The sequence below is a fragment of the Petromyzon marinus genome, assembly GCF_048934315.1.
Source record: "Petromyzon marinus isolate PM22_M1 ecotype Great Lakes invasive population chromosome 84 unlocalized genomic scaffold, UKy_Petmar_22M1.pri1.0 chr84_unloc.4, whole genome shotgun sequence".
Taxonomy (NCBI): domain Eukaryota; kingdom Metazoa; phylum Chordata; class Hyperoartia; order Petromyzontiformes; family Petromyzontidae; genus Petromyzon; species Petromyzon marinus.
This window is the reverse complement of record NW_027422641.1, coordinates 51,064-70,986: the sequence shown is the minus strand read 5'-3', so window position 1 is coordinate 70,986 and position 19,923 is coordinate 51,064. Positions and strand designations below refer to the sequence as shown.

At 42.2% G+C, this 19,923-nt stretch overlaps 1 protein-coding gene and 1 long non-coding RNA gene across 2 annotated transcripts; both read right to left on the bottom strand.

Moving 5' to 3' along the window:
- Window positions 1-4,052: 4,052 nt before the first annotated feature.
- Window positions 4,053-8,104, bottom strand: LOC142908455 (uncharacterized). The gene is made up of 3 exons (XR_012931790.1): window positions 5,965-8,104; window positions 4,666-5,781; window positions 4,053-4,558 (listed from the first exon to the last, which is right to left on the bottom strand). It is a non-coding gene; the product is annotated as an uncharacterized LOC142908455 (long non-coding RNA).
- A 5,527-nt stretch (window positions 8,105-13,631) lies between these two features.
- LOC142908454 (uncharacterized) lies at window positions 13,632-19,596 on the bottom strand. Its single transcript, XM_076059163.1, has 2 exons — window positions 19,364-19,596; window positions 13,632-16,183 (listed from the first exon to the last, which is right to left on the bottom strand). The coding sequence occupies exons 1-2, from the start codon at window positions 19,545-19,547 to the stop codon at window positions 15,528-15,530; spliced, it is 840 nt and encodes a 279-aa protein (XP_075915278.1). The 5' UTR covers window positions 19,548-19,596; the 3' UTR covers window positions 13,632-15,527.
- Between the last annotated feature and the right edge of the window lie 327 nt (window positions 19,597-19,923).

The following is a 19,923-nucleotide window of genomic DNA, read 5'->3' as shown; positions in this document are numbered from 1 at the left end:
GCACAAGGCAGCAATTTTCGGCCTGGAGAAGAGGAGAGAGCGAGCCACTGATGGCTTATAGAAGTACCTTGCAAGCGGTTGCAGATGTGGCATTTCCAAGGATGGACATGACGACCTGAGACGTGCTAGTGGCGGAGCGGCTACAAACTCTCCTCTATCAAAGTGGCATTACATTGCCGATTGTGCCAGAGAGTGAGCAAACTTCAATGTAGTTTGCTAAATGCCTCTGGGCACACACAGATCCCAGGGCACCATGTGAAGTAGCAGCCCATGTGACAAGGGTGATGGAGAATGGAGGAGCAGGAGGACCAACGGAGCCAACAGGGACAGCAACAACAGGGACCGCCGCAATGCCCAGCATGGAGGGTGATCTGCAGGCGACCTTGGAAGAGATGGCTGTGGCCATCCAGGGGTTCAACGATTCAAGGTGTCAACTACAGCATCAGCGACCATGGCACAACCACGGAGGAATCCAGGACCATGCGGTGATATACTGCTACCACTGCGGGAGGCCGGGCCACATCGCGAGAGGTTGCCGAGGTGAAGTCATCCCGAGACAACCAAAAAACACCCAGGCATGTCGCCTGTACAACCAGCCAGATCACACGTGCACCTCATTTCCAAAACCCTCATCACCAACATCACTAGCACACCACTCTCGGGCTAAGTTGGAAAAGTTAGTGAGATCAGTCGTAGCAGCAGCGACAGGAGCAGCATGGTGTAAACCGACCCTCCCTGACTCGCCGAGACAGGTGATGTCAATAAACAGCAACGATAGAAAATGATGTACCACCCGCAGATCATGATCTTGGGCTGATAAGGACCGAATGAATCCGATTGCAGAAAATAGGATGAAATTATACAGTCATTGGCTGCACAGGCAGCTGAATGTGCTCAAACTGGTCAAAAGGGGGAGCCATTCATCCCATGGCAAGGACTCCTGATGAGGTGGGACATGAATATGCAGTGTTGTTGCCTAGTGGTGCAAAAACCCTTGCAAAAACAGTTGCTACTAGAAGTGCACGCCAAACAACAAATGCACTTGGGCCACCCTAACACATTGCTCACACTGCAGGCTCGATATTTTTGGCCAGTGATGTCAAAAGATGTACGCAAAGCGGATAATCATTGTCAGGAGTGTGCAAAAAGGAAACCTGCTCCCCATCCTATGCAGCCTCCACTGCAGTCGATCGTAGTGGTGAGGGTAAACGAACTAGTAGCGTTGGATATCCTGGGTGCATTTCCTAAAACTGCAAGGATAAAATAAATATTTGCTCGAGGGGATGGAGTATTGCACACACTGGCTCGTTGCATGGCCGATACATGACCAAACGGCTGCAATAATAGCAGAAGCCTTTCTCCATGGCTATGTATTGGACAAAGGCCTCACTGAGAAACGTCTAACAGGCCAGGGTCAGAAGTTTTCTACTAACCTGTTGCGAGAGGTTTGTAATATCGTGGGCACTAAGAAAATTCGAACACCACCGTATCACCTGCAGTGTGATGGACAAGTAGATAGGCTTAACTGCACGCTGTCCGCAATGTTGTGCCATGTTGTAAATGGTGATCAGCTGGACTGAGACTTGCACATCCCAGGGGTCCTAGGGGCATATTGTAGAGTGCCACATGCATCGGCCGGGCTCTTCCCCTTCTTTTTGATGTATGGGAGAGACCCTGAGCCACCTATTGAGGACCAACTGGTGGCTTTCCCTGCTAAAGTTGTGTCGTCGCCAGCCTCCCTCAGACTGCCACTACAAAAGCTCTGTGAAGCTCGTGAAGCCGCGATAGCGGAGTCAGACAGATCGCAAATAGCAAACAAACGGTTGCGGAAAAGAACGGAGACGCCTGTACCCTTTGAACAGGGTGATCGGGCCTGGTTACACTGTCCTGAGGTCCGGGTAAGCACATCCGCCAAACTACACCATCCTTGGCAAAGCCCAGTGAAATTGTTAAAATACTCTGCCCGCAAAGTGTTCGCATCCAAATGGGATGCCAGAGATGGGTGGTTAATCCGAGTCGCCCTAAACCATATAGAGAACTGACGTCACAAGGGATCGTTCAGGCTCACAATGCCGTGTCCAGGGGCGTCGTGACGAATGCCAGGGAGGGGAGCATCCTCCTCACAGAAATTCTGCCCTCGCACTCTCCTCTCAGGATCGACCAGAATGAAGATGGCCACGATGAGGGAGGCCGACGGACTAATTTAGAGAGGTGCCGAGAAGGAGTGTCACCGGGTCGAATGTGCTGCTCGACCACACCTACAGTACATATTGATGGCTTGTTGTAAATGTAGGGCTAATGATGTTGCGTATTGTTTGCCTAAGAATGTACACCTTCAATAGGGCAGCCCACGTAAGAGTTTGGTGATGATAGTGAATGGTCAAGTTGGGTTGTAATGCCTTCCCCCCTTGATTCAAGCGCCTATGTTATGCATTAACCCAAAGGTTAAATGTTTTGTACTCCATGCCCACATCATTGAATCCCGTGTGTGATCCCATTGATTCCCACATAGAGTTCCCTATTATAAATTAGAGTTGTAGCCGGGACATATATTTTTATGGGCAGAAGAGGGATGTAGGGTACTGTACATGGCAAAAGTTATAGTGGTGTCAGTGGAGATGGGTGGAAACAGGTGCATGGTACCGTACGAGGGAAGGTTCGAGGTAGAAGACGGTAAAGTCTGCTGGAATAATCTTAAATTAAAGCTTTCATGAATGCAGGGATTCATACTCTTTGGTGGAGACGATGGCACAGAGTGGTGTACCTTCTTTATGACTGATATTTCCATCCTACCTGCCTATGTCAGCTGTTATTTCCGACTCTTTGTGTCTCTCTCTATGCCTCTCTCTTAGATCTCTCATGCTCACATGTCCTTTGGATTGCACTCTCATGCCTTTGGATTCCACCACTCTTCGATATTACCGAAAGAACCAAAGAGTATGGAAGATACCAAGTCAGCTTCATCCCAATGGTGGTGTTTAGGCGAAAGTTTATCTATGAGTATATATAGGCTGGCTGACAGGTATGAAGCTACTCCATTGGTGGTAATATACAACAAAAACAATAATAAATGTATAACCATTGTCATGGGTGAAGTCTTCCCATACTGGATCAGTCATGGAGATTGTTTCACCATACGCCATCATGCTTCTCAACGTGGGTTGATAACGAAAAGGCTCATGGCCAGTTTGTTTGATGTTAACTATAACCGAGAATCAAACGCAAGTGGCCTGATTCATAGTGCAATGCACAAACCATTGTGACACCGTTCCACTCGTATGTACAAGTTAACAGGGAAATTAAAAACTATGCCATGTTTTTTGTTTACTGTCAATAAAATGAGAAAATAACATTGCCACGTTGGTCAACCCGTCGTCTGAAAATTACGAGATGTACAAGTCAAAAGTCTTAGGTATAATGCAGACAAGGGTTTTGGTAGTTGGACGATTTCAGAATGGGTTGCAGGTGACAATCCTAATCAAATGCCATTTTCAAGATCGTGTGCATACTCAAAAAAATGATATGCTGGACTAACTTAACTTTTTTATGTCAACAGGATGCACACAACTGGGTTATGTTGCATTTAAGTAACATTATTTATTTCGGTAAACGTAAGTGAATTACTTAAGGTAAATGCAATGTTGTTTAGTTGAATCAACTTAACAGTCTTGGTTTTGTTTTAAACAATAAAGTTAATTAACTACAATTATCCAAAAATTAATACTTTTAAATTCATCCAAAATAAATAATCCATTTTCATTCTGTTCCAGTTTTTTTATTGAATCCATTCAATAACAATTCTGAAAACTTTCACAAAAAAATTATAACAAGAATAACTTGCACAAAATCTGTAATCTAAAAAAAACTAACTTTACTTTTCAAAATCAAAGGCATCTACTTTACACATTTTTCCAAAAAGAATAACTGGTACAAAATCTGTAATCTCAAAAGACTAACTTTACTTTTAAAAATGAAAAGAATCTGCTTATTACAAGAAAATTAAAATAAATAAAAGCATACTGTCTTTAAATTAAAAGATTAATAAAATATGCACATACAAGTGTTATACTTGAAAAATAATAGCAGTCTTCTTTTGCTTCCTTTTAATTGCACAAGAACAAAAATTAAAAAAACAGTATTATGTACATAAATATATGTACTGCAACAGCCAAACCAACAGTGCAACATTATGGAGAAAACATAAGTCCTGGGTCTTGGTCCTGACCTCAAGTTACAGCGTTTACGAAAGGAGTTTATTTTTCAGGACCTGGACCTTGTTTGACAGCTTGTTTGCATCTAGCTCCATAAAAATCTTTTGAAATACTTCAAAAGTGTACCTCAGGTCTTGTGGGTAAGCCAAGTTTAAAGCGTAAATTAGACCAAGCATCACAGAACAAGCATTTGCCACATTGTTCAGGTCTTCAAGTATTTGGACGCCTTTAATGATAATGCCAACATCTTCATAAGGGTCTGTAGCATCTGCCCCTTCATGTACGATGACATAAATGTCGAGGGTGGTGTTGAGCATTGAAGTTTGGGCTTCATCATGTTCAACGTCCTAAAAAAGTAAAATACAAATAGAAACAATTAATAACAGATCAGGGCTGAAAGTGGGAGTTGGTTTTAAAGAAACATACAATAGGTTTAAAAAAAAAAATAACTTACCAAGTACTCCTTCACAAGGTTTGAGGGGTCTTCGTTCATGTAAACAGTAAGGGCTTTCAAGATGCATTCACGGTTTTTTTCGATGGTGTCATTCTGAAAAAAAATGAAATGAGCATTAGTTAGCACTTTGCTTTTTAGACTTGTTATTGTACCATTATAAGTAGCATTATACAGATTATCCCACTGTGTTGTTTTCATTCAAGTCAAGTTTGTCATTCTTGTGATTACATGAAGAAACAGAAAAACTGAGAAAGATTAAATCCAGAAGAACTGCGTCAACATCTCCAAGACACCTGAATAAACCTTCCTGCAAAGCTACCTGAAAAACTATGAGCAAGTGTACCTGGACAAAAGCTTTTTTAAACGCAAGGCTGGTCACACCGAGTATTGATTTTATGTAGTTAATAGAAGTTAAGTAAATAAAATCTATTTATGGCATTTTTTAAAGCAGTACAAAAAGTACTGTAGCTTCGCAGGAAGGTTTCTTCAGGTGTCTTGGAGATGTTGACGCAGTTCTTCTGGATTTAATCTTTCTCAGTTTTTCTGTTTCTTCATGTAATCACAGACAGACTTGATGATGATGAGATCGAATCTCTGTGTGGATCATACTGGCTATTGTCAGACTCCTTGTGTATATAAAAATGTCACTGGATTATTACAATTAATGGCAAAAGGAATGTTTGGAAATGTAAAACGATATTTTGTACTGACACACTGCAGTACAAGATTTAAATAACTGGCTTAAAACCATTTCTTTTTGGGGTGAAAATATTAACATGCCTAAGACTTTTGCAGAGTACTGTATATACCAGACTTTAAAGGGATACTTAACCCAAAAATTAACCACCTCGATAACATGAGGCTATACATAATGACTGAATTTCCATCTTTGGGTTAAATATTCTTAAAATATAATATTAATTATTGTCAGATTTAAAATTATGAATTTAGAGAACATACCCGATCCATACCTGACAGGATGTTTGTCATCTTCTGTGTTGCTCTTCCTCCTTTCTTTCTGAAGATTCTGAGGAGCTGGGTTGAGAAATTATCCAGCTGACCCATAAATTTGGACACCAAAGGGATAGTTGTAATCCTACTGAATTCTGCAGATACCTAATACAATTTTGAAAGGACAAATCATGTTGGCTGCTGATAAACATGTTTAAAAAACATTGAACATTTTTTTTCCAGCACTTACAGATGACATACAAAATTACAAATGAACATTTTCATATTTTAGAATTATAAAAACCATCCAAGTATTTAATCATAACTGGCATTACATCAAAGACTTACCTCTCTCTCAGTAAAGAGTGCTGGCCATCTGTTCCTAAACTCAACGATGAACGGCAAATCTTCTACCACCTCATGCCTCCGGAGCACAAATGTTCTCTCCATCAGGACCTTGATAACCTGCTCATTGTTTATTTTAGTCACCTCAGACAGTAGTGTCATCCTTTGCTTTTCAAGCGTATCCTTTGTTCCACCCAATGGGTAATCTGGACAGTAATTAACCTCGGCTTTTCTAGGTTTCTTCACTTGGTTGGGACTTCCCATGGATCCTTTTCGCTTGTGGGAGTTGATGTTTAACTCAGAACATCCCATGTTCCTCAATTTTGTTCTGTAGTTTGCCATCTTATATTTCAGACTTATTTTCCAGCCAAAGTAGCCGCTCACAGAGCCTTTTTCTTTGAGGCATGGGTGCTTCTGTACCAAAGCAGCAGCAACATCATCAAGATCTGCACTTGTAGGGTATGCCTTGTACTTTATTATTTCTGAAGCTAAAGCATCCAAAATATCAGACTTCAGTTTGGCATTGGGGCGCAGGACAATACCATCAGCCTGATAAGCAAGTTGAGCTTTTTGCAGTTGAATCTCAGCATCAAAACTAAACTGTGGTATTGGGAAACGTTCAGGCCATGCCTGACTTCTGAGGACACAGATTCTGGACTTGAAAGTAAAGATGACTGTGAGTATGAGATTATGTCTGTGTCACAGGATGATACTGAAGAGGTCTCATTTATTTCTGGCACAGATGAAGTAGTTGGGAAACTTGTAGATGAAGGTAACTGAATGACCTTGAGTGTAGCTTTATCCTGTATGTCTGAAGTTGAAGTGAGGTTGACAAAATCATTAAAGTCCGGATCTTTGAATTGAAGTCGAAAATCTTCATGTACTGTCAGTTGTGTTTGGATTTCTCTTTTAAGGTCATTCAACGAGTTTGGTATACCAGTTGGGAGATTTAACCTTTCACAATTATTTTCTCCCAAGATTACTAGAAGTTTGGCTGGGGTACCCATCCTGTCAAATTTTTCTGAAAGAGAGATAGAGGGGATGAATATATGAATATAATACCAGAAGACCAATCCAAACTATTGACATTAAATAGATGTTTAGTATAAAATGAAATATACATAAAATATACAAGTCCACAGAGGACTTCAGTGGCTGGTTATTACACCTCATCTATTAGTATGTGTCGTTTTAGGGTAATCATTCGGACACCGCAAACCTTATAATCTGCAAGAGGGTATGGGTCTTTCAACTCAGTGAGGGTAATTAAGCACATTTCAAGAGTTGGTACCAATTCAAACGCCTTGAAGTGCTCTCGATACCATGAACACATTTTTTTGGCAATGAAAGCAAGGTTGTCTTCGATTATACAAATTTGAGCAATTTCTGCAAATTCTGGAAGTCCACCAAGAGACCCATGGGCAATTATCATGCCATTTCGATACATAATGCCATCATAAGAAACATTCTGAGCAACATTGACAGTGGTGATGCCAGGATATCTAGAATTAAGGCAACGTACGACATCCTCTTTCATGACCTCGACCGTGATGGTAGAGATACGTCTGACCTGTAAGGTGGTCTTTTCAGGGCTGGGTATGTGGAGGTTATATCCAACCATCAATTGGTGTTTTCTTGCCAAAGTTAGTGTTATGTTCTTGAAGCAATTTGTGTGCCTAACTACTTGTTTGAAGTAGCTATGCTTAGCTTCAAAACGCAATGTCCAAAGAAAAACTAAAGGACCAAAGCAGCGAATCATTTCTGGATAGTGCTCCAAAAAGTGATGCTTTGGAAGCAGCTGTTTAAGTGGGAAAAGCTCCTGATACATCTGACGGTGTTCAGAGATCTTGCATTCCAAATATGCAATGGTCTCATCTGTATGAACTGAAGACACAACCAGTTCCACAATATCCTTCAAGTTTAAAATCAAAAGCCACACAGGTTTCATCTGCAGGCACCAAATACCCAATAATAAATGGCAGCAGTCTTAACAGACACCAATTTTCATGCGCATTGCCATCAACTGATTTTCTCCTTGCAAATGTCTGTGGCACCAATTGAGGTCGATTTGTCTTATCACCCCACTTGTACGGAAAATTATGGATGAGTTCATTGAGCAGATCAAGAGACAAGATCTTATTTGAAATAAGTACAGAAAAGCACTCTGCCAGCTCAACTGGTACTATGCCTTCAAAAAGATCATGAGCCAAATCAGGAGGATAGCCTGTTGTAACATTAAAGTAGCTAAGGCTGTCACTGAAAACACATGCTTTTTTCACAGCCATGACATTTACACCTTTCTCCTTTGCAAGTTTCACATGTCCCTGGTGTTCTTCTGCAGTCCTTAGTGTAAATTCACTTGCCTTCACTTCATTGGTCTGAGAATCTGCACGAGAAGCTGTACAAAATCGACAACAGTACTCTCCTGAAAAGTTCTCAATGAAGCCAGCCATTGAATGTGCAGCAAGATTATCGGCCACAACAAATTGAACTGTTCCTTTAAGGAATGTTCCCAGCTGGTGGACAAAAACACCTTGCTGTTCCAAAGTTTGAAGATCTTGCAAAAGAGGTCGCAAGATTTTCTCAAATCCGTATGTTATCACGTCTTCTGTTTTGCACAAAACGGTAAGATAAATTGAAGACAAAGTTGACTGAAACATGGATGGCACATTACCCAAAATCCAGTAGATTGCACATATCTTGTGCTTCTTTCTTGATGTCCCGAGAGGGTTGTAAATTTCAAAGTCATCGACATATAAGCACACAGATATCTTCAACTCATCTGAGAAGAAATTATTTGCTTTAAAAAACTGACCATCCTGAATTGACCTGTACTGATGGACATCTCTTCTTAACTGTTGAGAACTGTGACTTTCGACCACTTTGTCTAGTAGGTCATTCTGACCAAGTAGGTTCCGTAAAGACTCAAGTATTGGAACATATTCAAAAGTTCTGTTTCCCTTGGCCTCAAGAACATACTCCACGGAGTCTACAACTTTAAAATTTTCCCTGTAATATTCTTTACGCTTAAATGCAGAGGCGAGTGGACCACCATGCTTTATTGCAGTGAGTAAAGGATTTGTTGTACTTAAAGATGTAACAAGGTCTTTGACTAGAAATTCATCATTGTCAATCCTGTGCTTTTGTAAGGTGTCTACAATAATTCTGTATGACAAAGGGAAAGAAGCATCACTCAGTAAATAATGCAAGTCCTCCAACAACTCATCGACAGCTGTGCCTGGGACATGATAGTGATTCTCCAGCTTCAACAGCAAAGAAGCAAATTTAAGCTCTACCAACTTTGGAAAGTTCTCTGGAACCTCTCCTGTATCAATACAACTGGAATCCTCCTCTAACGTAGATGTGTTGATTTCTTCGTTTGAAAGAGTGTCATCAGATATTCCTCTTACCTCTTGTTTTCACTATTCCTTCCTTAAAATCAGTCAACGAACACTGACAATGTTTTCGCCTCTTATGTGATTTGAATGTGCTATACACATTTGATTTAAACGAGCAGTCAAACATAAAACTTACTGTCTCATGACTGCGCAAATGCTTATTTATGTGGAGAAAGTAATCATTTACTGAACGAATGTCAGTAACACCACAAACATGCTTTTGAGGTTGCTGCTCACTACCATGTGATCTGCATAAGTGGGACCGCAGTGCATTCCAGGTTTTAAAAGTGCATGGACAGTAAGAATATGCGCATGGATATGCGTGTCTGCGGCCATATTGTCCATGTACCAACCTTAAGTGTTTTAAAAGTTTTGATCTAGATATGTGAGACGAGCCACAATCTCTGCACAGCCACATGTGGGACTCTAGAACTCCAAAACTCTGTGAGAAAAAAAAGATGTAAGTCACCAAAGAATAATAATATAAACAACACTGTAACAAAGCTTCAACGTGACTTTACCGAAAAAACTAAGAATATGAAACACTGTAACACTTTATAATAACGTTCAGTTATAAGTGACTTATAAGTAATTAGTTAATGATAAACTAATAATTTACAAAACATGTCTACATTCATAAATGATTAATAAGTAATGTGCTAACATTTTATGAATGTTTTGTTAAATTAGTTGTAAGGTTATTAATGATGAACTAATCATTTACAAAACATGACTATACATTCATAAATGACTAATAAGTGATATGCTACATTTTTCTATTCTTTTGTTAATTCAGATATAAGTCATTTATAAATTATTAGTTAATAGGTTCATAAATTATTAATAAGTGGTATGCTATACAGTAAAAATCTGTATATATTCTTGGTAAATAGTTTACACTTTAGTTTAACACGTAGGCTTTCGCGACCAATATTATTCATAATAACGGTTTTTGGGTTAGATCGCGTTTATTTATAAATGTGTCGTAACCCTCCACCACCCGACACGGCCAATCAGCAAAAAAAGTGTCACGTTGACAAAAGACAATTCACTACTTTAGCCCACCGGTGTGTTGAAGAGTGAATCCACATTTACAGTTTGAGTACGATGTTTCGTTGGTAAATACTTCCAGCATCATCGGGCAATTCGCCAGAATGGTAAAGCCCTCGCTTGCTCCCGGTTTTATATAGAGCAGCAGGGTGACGTCATCACTTAACTCATATCAGGTGCAGTGATTAGAGGCGGAGGGGGGGGGGTAATGTAATTATATAATCGATTAGTAATCAGTCATTGGTTATGATTAGTAATGAGTTGTAGATTAGTAATTCTTTAAATCAAAATGTAATGTGTATTATTTAATAATACGCTTCCAGGCCGCACTAAGCCGGTAGCTGTCAGAGCGATTAAAGTTATTCTTGTTCCTCTCAATTTCAATGGATTCTCTAATTAGTCTTTGCCAGTAATAATTAGTTTTACACACCACTGCAACATTGTCAAAATCAATTGAGTGTCCTTGTTGACAAGCATGTTCTGCCACTGCCGACAGTTGTGTTTGAGATAATTTAATATTTCTCTGATGTTCTTTTAGTCTTACACTGATGTTACGTCCCGTCTGCCCAATGTAGCAGCTGCCACATGAACAATTAATCCGATATACACCTTCTGTTGATAGTTTAGGTAATGCGTCTTTAGTGCAAGATACTAGTTTTTGAATTTTGTGTACTGTACCAAATCTTACTGTAATGTTTTGCTTTTGCAAAACGCGGGCTAATTTGTCAGTTACTCCTGAGATATATGGAATTTTTATTGTTTTAACAATCTGGTCGCTTTCAGCAGTATTGCTTTGCGATCGTGATTTGGCATTCAGTGCTCTGTTAATTTGAGCATTATTGTAGCCATTCTGTCGTAGTGCGTCTTTAACGTGTTTAATCTCTCTCACTAGACTCTCACCATCTGACACTGTTTTAGCCCGATGTATGAGCGTCTTGATAAGAGAGGATTTCTGAGCTGGATGATGATGTGATTCTGCATTCAGATAGGCATCAGTGTGCGTTTGCTTTCTGTAAACGCTGTGTGTTATTTTACCGTTTAGGCCATGTCCAAGCAAAATATCTAGGAATGGGAGTGTGTTATTCACCTCCATTTCCATGGTGAACTGGATGGCCGGGTTTTGTGCATTGAGATGATTTAGAAAATCATTAAGTGTATCTTTACCATGTGGCCAGACAACCAAAGTGTCATCCACATATCTAAACCAAAAGGATGGTTTTAATGTGCTCGAGGCAAGTGCTCTTATTTCAAAGTTTTCCATGTACAAATTTGCTATAGCAGGGGATAAAGGAGAACCCATTGCTGCTCCTTCCTTTTGTTTAAAGAAATCCCCTCTCCATAACTGTAAATGTGGATTCACTCTTCAACACACCGGTGGGCTAAAGTAGTGAATTATTTGTCTTTTGTTAACGTGACACTTTTTTTTGCTGATTGGCCGTGTCGGGTGGTGGAGGGTTACGACACATTTATAAATAAACGCGCTCTAACCCAAAAACCGTTATTATGAGTTTACACTTTAGATTAGGCCTAACTGCCAAGCTTACATTACTTGTTAGCTAACATCAATGCCATTTTATTCATGTGTCAAATGTGTTTATAGCTGTTATTTGGGTCTTCCAAAGTTTGAATGTTAACATTTTACATTAAATAAAAATGCTCAACACCATTATTTGAGACAGTTATTAAAACTGACATTACTAAAATGTGAAAAAGTGCTTTGCTTTATACAGTAACATCACACACACCAATCCGTTAACACATAAGTGGAGAAACTCTTATTAACTAGCAATTTAATAAGTAATTTGTGTCTTTGTGTGGGGAAATTCACATCAAAGTTCAACAAGTATATATTATATAAGATCGAAACACACGAATGTAACGTTATATGCCTAACTAACAAAAATGCGAAAACCACACGAATGCGGCAACTTCATTAAAATACCATACAAAACACGATATCCGCGATAAACCATCTACTGACAGCCTATAGCCTATATAAATGCATAAAAGTAAAATACCTCACCTCTGTGTCCACAAAGACAAAACGTTGATTGTGAAATGTTGCATTTGAATGCACAAAATGGCGATGAGGGAATTTGAGTGAGCTGAAGGATCAAAGTTGATCGTTGGATGTGCTTTCCATCTGCGCATGCGCAGATATCGCTCCACCTGCTGACCAAAGTGCGGTACTGCAGAAGCAACACAACTGAATGTCATTCATTTAACACAAGTGAGCTGTGTAAATGGGAAATATCACTTTTTCTAATTTTGTCAACACAACTGTTTTAATTTTAATGCACAAACGTTAGAGCATTATTTAATTTAAACATAATTACATTCTTTGGACCAACAACTACCAATTATCATTTTTTTGAGTGTAGGTCTGTTGTAGACAAAAACAACGGCCTGCTGATAAAGCACGTCCTGCATTCTTACATGTGTAAAGAAGCTCCTTCGCAGGTTTCATTTTCTAGATGATTTATTCCCGACGATAACATATTTACAAGGTGAGAGTGCAACTCACACGTTGCACAAGGCTATGACTATCTGCAGTCCCGGTGGTTTCTAATAGAGTAGATTAATCTCGAACAGTCTTTCTTGATGGTTTCCACCATGTTGATTTCCAACAGTCGGCCCCGATGTCGTCCACCTGCAGTTGTTCTTCAGTCCCCAAGGCATCACCCCATTTGTGGGCCACGCTCCCCCTTATATACCCGCACGGCCACGCCCTGGTAACTTCCAGCAGTTTTCCCCAGTAGATTCTCTCAGCAGACTCTATTGTCTTCTACTTCACTTCTCTTGGATGGCAAAGTTTATAGTGGGGGCAGTGGAGATGGGTTGAAACAGGTACAGGTTACTGTACGGGGGAAGGTTCGTGTGAGTCGTACTCTTGCGTTGTAAATACGTCATCGTGAAATAAATCATCTATCAAATGGAACCTGCAAAGGAGCTTCTTTACACATGTGAGTGTAAGCCTGAGTATAATCTCACGTGTTGTTGCTGTCGAGTATTTTAATTTTACCAGTGGGTCAATGAGGGAAGGGGATGATGATTAATGTAGTGATAGAATGGGTGGGTCATTCTTGAGAGCATGAAAAAGTGCGTGAGGTTGACACAGTGAATGATCGGGTGATTGTGTGATCAGGTAAATATATGACTCATGAGGAGAGAGAGGGAGTATTTACGTGAGTCATAGATTTAAGGAAGTGGGTGAGTTCATAATGGAGTGAGTACCAGTTTATTGAGTTGAACAAGGCGAGAACTAAAGCGACCAGGATGAGTCTCATTTGCAAGAGAGACCTGGATCACCCAAATCACCAAAGCTAAATAAAACACAGAGTTACAGTAATTAAAGCAAACATACTATTTTCTTCTTTCGATAAAGCATATATAAATAGAAAGACAACTGCTGTCTCATGAAAAATCGACGTAATGGAGCTAAGGGATGATAGAATGTGTGAGTAATGTGCGACATGGATGTCCTCTGCCCCCTACACGACTTAACATTTTCTTTGACTACATAATTTGAGACGATTTCCATGGATGTACCAGTAGAATTTCTGGCATAGATATAATGGGAGGCTGATCGATGCCTGAGCCGGTCATGGTATGGCTCTCTATTGTTAAACCATATTATGAATGCGGATGATCTGGTGATTACTGCCCACTCTAAGGAGAAGTTGGAGACACTACAGCTAAACATGAAGCATGCTACTAAAATATGGGCCGTTACCATCAGCCCCACGAAAACAAATCACCTCCCTGGGTATTTTCCATCATAAAAATGCTCCCTTCCTCAATTCCTCATGTATTTGGGGCACCTGAGGAGAGAGTGGAGTGGGCAGTGTGCTGATGATCAAGTCCGTTTTGGGAGCCGAGGTCTCATTTAAAATAATTCGAGCTGCATTATATTTTCATCAGCTGCTCAACAGTGTGGAAGCTACCTGGCATGTCACTCCATAAAAATCTTCATGTCTTCTCGGCCACAGTTATACCCTCCCTTATCTCTCTCGAAAGGAACATTAAGGTTAGCTTGCCCACGATCTATTCAGGGTTTAACCAGACTGGACTTTGTAAGCTCACAGATTCCTAGAATATCTGGACAAATGCCCATCTGTGGGCTCCTCCAGCAAGCGAGGCTGCGTTGATTGTGTCATGCAGTCCGTATGCAGTCACGGCATCCCCAAGCAGCTTCAATTTGGCTGGATAGATGGTGCTAAATGGGCGTGGTACGGGGTAGAGAAGAGTTGGACTGATGTGGTGCAGAAGGATGTGGAGCTGATTGGACTTATTGATGACTGGTATCAGCAGTGTCACGATCGGCTTCTGTGGAGGAGGTTCATGAAAGGCGCTGCTGGGGAGGTGGAGGCAGTTGCCCTCCAGCAACAGCATAGGGCAGAGGAGCGAGCCTCAAAACAACGAGCAGAGCGCCAAACAACTGACACAAATAAAGTTGGCACAGTGGGGAGCACGGCTGTTGCATCTGCCCATCATCTTCCTAAGTCAATCCATGGCACCTGCGTCTATTACATGACCTCCTGCCAGCCAGCCTTCGACACTTCACATGGCCTCAAAATGCACCGAGCATGGCACAAGTGCTGTGGTGATGTCACCGCCACTTAGGGGTTAACGACGGTTGTTGCGTTGTTGTTGTGCGTGTGTGCACGGACGCATGTACGCCTGTGAGTCTCGTGTATGGAGAGATAAAGAGAGGCAGCCGGGCGGGGTGCTGGCCATTCACCCCGTGTGCCATTCAGAGCTTCATAGGCGCTTGCCCCAACATTCTGGTAAGGCTATACAGCGGATGATTGTCGCTGTTGTGTGTGTGTATGGACGTTCACCCCCCTCCCACCGCCCCCGTGTGTGCAGGGACTCATTACGCCCCCTCCCGACAAGCAGACCGGCATCCGGACTAAAGGTAAGTGACAATAACAGATTTTTTTTCCATTTAAGTAACTTTATGTTTTGCTCACAATACAGTATTTATTAGAGTGTTGCATGCAAATGTACGATATTTTGTAGCATATATGACTTTGTTGATGTTCTATGGGGTATGTTTGTCTTTCTGAGTAATGTTTTAATTAGGGTGGTGTCATTTTCACAATTTCCCCAATATTTTTAAATGGCCGACTTGCGCTTCAGCAATTTTCGGAACCAATGGCTAAATCTCTTCATCTTCTTGGGCTTGGTAGTGGTGGCAGAAGTGGTGGTGGAAACGGTTGCGGTGGTGGAAGCTGTGGCAGCGGCGGTGGAAGTGGCGTCGGTGGTGGTGGCATCATTGTACATTTGAGACACGGTCCATATTAGCTCTTTCAGCTGGCTACGGAGATGCAGGTTCTCTTCTTGCAGCCTCTTTTCCCCATGCCACATGTCCTCGTGACGCACCAGCTTCCCGCGCAGCCTAAACTGTTCCTGCCCTCTCTGCGGATTCAGAAAGTTCAACTTCCTCAGGTGGGCGTGCAGCGACCTCCGGAGATCTTCGTTTTCACAGCGCAGCGACATTTGCCGCTGTGCTGCATTGCAGTCTCGGAGAAAATCCGCATGCAGAGACTTGCTCTCCCTGCAAGGCACTCTCGTGGGCTCCAGCTCCAACTGGCGCTCTTTAAGCTGTTGAACCAGGCTCCTGATCTCTCTCTGGAGAGTCTCTCGGTTCTCCATGAACTCCTCCAGCTGATGCTGTAGCTCCAGACGGAGCATCTTGCTCTTCTGACAGAGCTCCACATTCTGCAGGCCCATCCTCTCCGTAGACAGCGTCGTGGTCTCATGGTCAAAGTCTGAAATGGAAAGCGTAAAAAGAAGATATATGAAGATCCCCATCCCAAGCATGGCCAAGACCAGAACGCCAACGATCAGCAGCACCATGCTCAGTTCGAGTTGACGGCACGCGGGACAGAAGCAAGTGTGAGACACGTCACGAAGGGGCGTGTTATTTATCGTGACGTCATTACCGGATGTGACGTACACTATGACGTAACAGCCATCCCTGCCCACTTATTGTCAATCATTGCCCACCACATGACTCCACGGCCCTGCCCCTAACCACACAGCTCCTCCCCCATACTCTTCTTCCGCCTTCCCCACGTGATGCGAAGCGAGCCAATCACGCGAGAGGCGGCGCGCGGTCGGCCCCGCGTCCGCTTCCCGCCATTCTTGCAATGGGCGGCGGGGCCGCTCAGGGTGGGGCGCGGGGGGCGGGGGCGAGTTCACTCCACGTCGCAAGTCGGGAGGAGGGACGAGGGGGAGGGGCCAGGAGGGACGAGGGGGAGGGGCCAGGAGGGACGAGGGGCCAGGAGCGGGAGGGGGGGGGAGCTGAGAGCTGCGAAAGTTTGGGGTACCACTACTTGAAAAATATACTGTACCACAGAAATTAGTTTATGTTTAGTTCGATTTAGAACATCTTTCCAATGGTTGCTTAATTTGAAACCAACTTCTCGGTTGAAATTGTGTCTGTGTTTGTAGATCTGAATTGCCTCGTGAACAAATCTCTGATAAAAACCCGTGGGTTTGCAAAGAACCTTGGTATCGGAGAAAATTATATCGTGATCACCCACAGCGTTGTAACAGTGATCAGCAAAGAATTCGTTTTGCTGTGTTTCAAATCTGATTTGTGCTCGCTAATTCGGTCAGAGACATGTCGCTTTGTCTCCCCGATATAGCAATCACCGCAGGTACAACTCAATTTGTAAACCCCGGGGTACTGTAAGTCAGGAATGCCATCCTTCACGGATGGGATCAGATCACGAATTTTGTGTAATGTATTGAACCGGACCTGGATCTTGTGTTTGTTTAGAATTTTGGAAATCTTTTTAGTAACGCCTGCTATATATGGTAGTGTGATGGTTTTGGCCGGAGTATCAAGTGGTTGTTTCTGTATGGAGGGAGAAACAGCTTGGCGGATGGTACGGTCAGAGTAACCATTCCTTTTGAGGGCCAGGTGTACATGTTTTAATTCACTGGTCAGGTGGTGTTGGTCCGAAATGCAATGAGCCCTATGGTATGAAGTTTTGATGAGAGAATTATTTTGGGCTGGGTGGTGGTGGGAATCAGGTTTCAAGTAGGAATCTGTGTGGGTGGGTTTCCTGTAGACAGAATGCCCCAATGAGCCATTAGGTCTCCTCTCAAACAGAACATCTAAGAATGGTAGCTTAAATTTCGATTTAAAGTTTTCGTGACTGCAAGGATTCATCTTCTTTGGTTCTTTCGGTAAAGTCACGTAGAATGAGAATAAAATAATAAATTGATAAAATAAAATAACACAATAATATTCTCACGACGTTTCGGCCACAACACAAGCGGCCCTCATCAGGTTAAGGGGACGAGACTGTCTGGAGGACAGCGCTGGAGTGAGAAAGCCACGCTGAGATCACGACCTTTAAGCTGTGTGAGAAGAAACAAAGCGCCTTGACAAAGGAATTAGCATTTAATTTAGCATTGAAATGGCTGAGTGATTAGCTTGTGACTGGTCACAGAAAAGGCTATATTAAAGTTAAAGCATACACATCCGCAAAGGCACCCCTTGACAAAGGAATTAGCATAGAATTTAGCAATGAAATAGCTAAGTTAAAGTATACACATCCGCAGAGGCACTCCTTGACAAAGGAATTAGCATAGAATTTAGCATTGAAATAGCTGAATGATTAGCTTGTAACTGGTCACAGAAATAGCTATGTTAAAGTCAGAGCATATACATTCACCGAGGCACCTAGTACAAATCAAACAGGAGAATTTAGCATTGAAATAACTAGGCGAATTTAGCATTGAAATAACTGAGTGATTAGCTTGTGACTGGTCACAGAAATGGCTATGTTGAAGTTAAGGCCTACACATCTGAGCTATTCACAGTAACTGGGTATACAATACAATATATAATGAATACTATATCATGAACCAATAAAAAATACTAAAATATAAATTACCTCAATGTTATCAATAAACTCTATATTCTCCAATCAGCTAAGCTACCAACAATAAGTCGTTATATATCACAATGCTATATGGCGAAAAATGGGTGGATTCTTACCCTCAACTTTAGCAACACGGATAGCTTAACCGTGGTTAATGGTATGGTTTACAACATGGAGTATAACAGCGCCTCGCAGCTGTCTCTCTCCCCCTCCTCTGTTCCGACCATCGATTAACTCGTCTGTCTGAACGGGACCCGTAGCTATCCGTGTTGCTAAAGTTGAGGGTAAGAATCCACCCATTTTTCGCCATATAGCATTGTGATATATAACAACTTATTGTTGGTAGCTTAGCTGATTGGAGAATATAGAGTTTATTGATAACATTGAGGTAATTTATATTTTTGTAATATTTATTGGTTCACTATATAGTATTCATTATATATTGTATTGTATACCCAGTTACTGTGAATAGCTCAGATGTGTAGGCCTTAACTTCAACATAGCCATTTCTGTGACCAGTCACAAGCTAATCACTCAGTTATTTCAATGCTAAATTCGCCTAGTTATTTCAATGCTAAATTCTCATGTTTGATGTGTACTAGGTGCCTCGGTGAATGTATATGCTCTGACTTTAACATAGCTATTTCTGTGACCAGTTACGAGCTAATCACTCAGCTATTTCAATGCTACATTCTATGCTAATTCCTTTGTCAAGGGGTGCCTTTGCGGATGTGTATGCTTTAACTTAACATAGCCTTTTCTGTGAACAGTCACAAGCTAATCACTCAGACATTTCAATGCTAAATTATATGTTAATTCCTCTGTCAAGGCGCTTTGTTTCTTCTCACACAGCTTAAAGATCGCGATCTCAGCGTGGCTTTCTCACTCCAGCGCTGTCCTCCAGACAGTCTCGTCCCCTTCACCTGATGAAGGCTGCTTGTATTGTGGCCGAAACGTCGTGAGAATATTATTATTTTATTTTATCAATTTATTATTTTATTCTCATTCTACGTGACTTTACCGAAAGAACCAAAGAAAATGGTAGCTTACCATCTTTCTCCACTTCCATGGTCTTGTTCTTCTGACAGAGCTCCACATTCTGCAGGCCCATCCTCTCCGTTTGCAGCGTCGTGGTCTCGCGGTAAAAGTCTGAGATGGAAAGCGTAAAACGAAGATAAATTAAGATCTCCATCCCAAGCAGGGCTAACAGAACGCCAACGGTCAGCAGCGCCATGCTCAGCTCGTGTTGACGGCACGCGGGACGGAAGGAAGTGTGAGGCACGTCACGAAGGGGCGTGTCCTATATCACCGGATGTGACGTACAGCCATCCCTGCCCACTTATTGGCAATCATTGCCCACCACGTGACTCCACGGCCCCGCCCCTAACCGCGCAGCTCCTCCCCCATACTCTTCTTCCGCCTTCCCCACGTGACGCGAAGCGAGCCAATCACGCGAGAGGCGGCGCGTGGTAGGCCCCGCGACCGCTTCCCGCCATTCTTGCAATGTGCGGCGGGGCCGCGCAGGGGGGGGCGGGGGGGGCGGGGCTGAGTTCACTCCACGTCGCGAGCGGGAGGAGGAGGAGGGACGAGGGGGAGGGGCCAGGAGGGAC

Excerpts from the sequence above, each read along its gene's own strand:
- LOC142908454 (XM_076059163.1), bottom strand. The coding sequence starts at position 19,547 with ATGGCGCTGCTGACCGTTGGCGTTCTGTTAGCCCTGCTTGGGATGGAG. Across the intron at positions 16,184-19,363 it reads CATGGAAGTGGAGAAAGATG|ACTTTGACCATGAGACCACG; the intron begins GTAAGCTACCAT and ends TTTCCATTTCAG.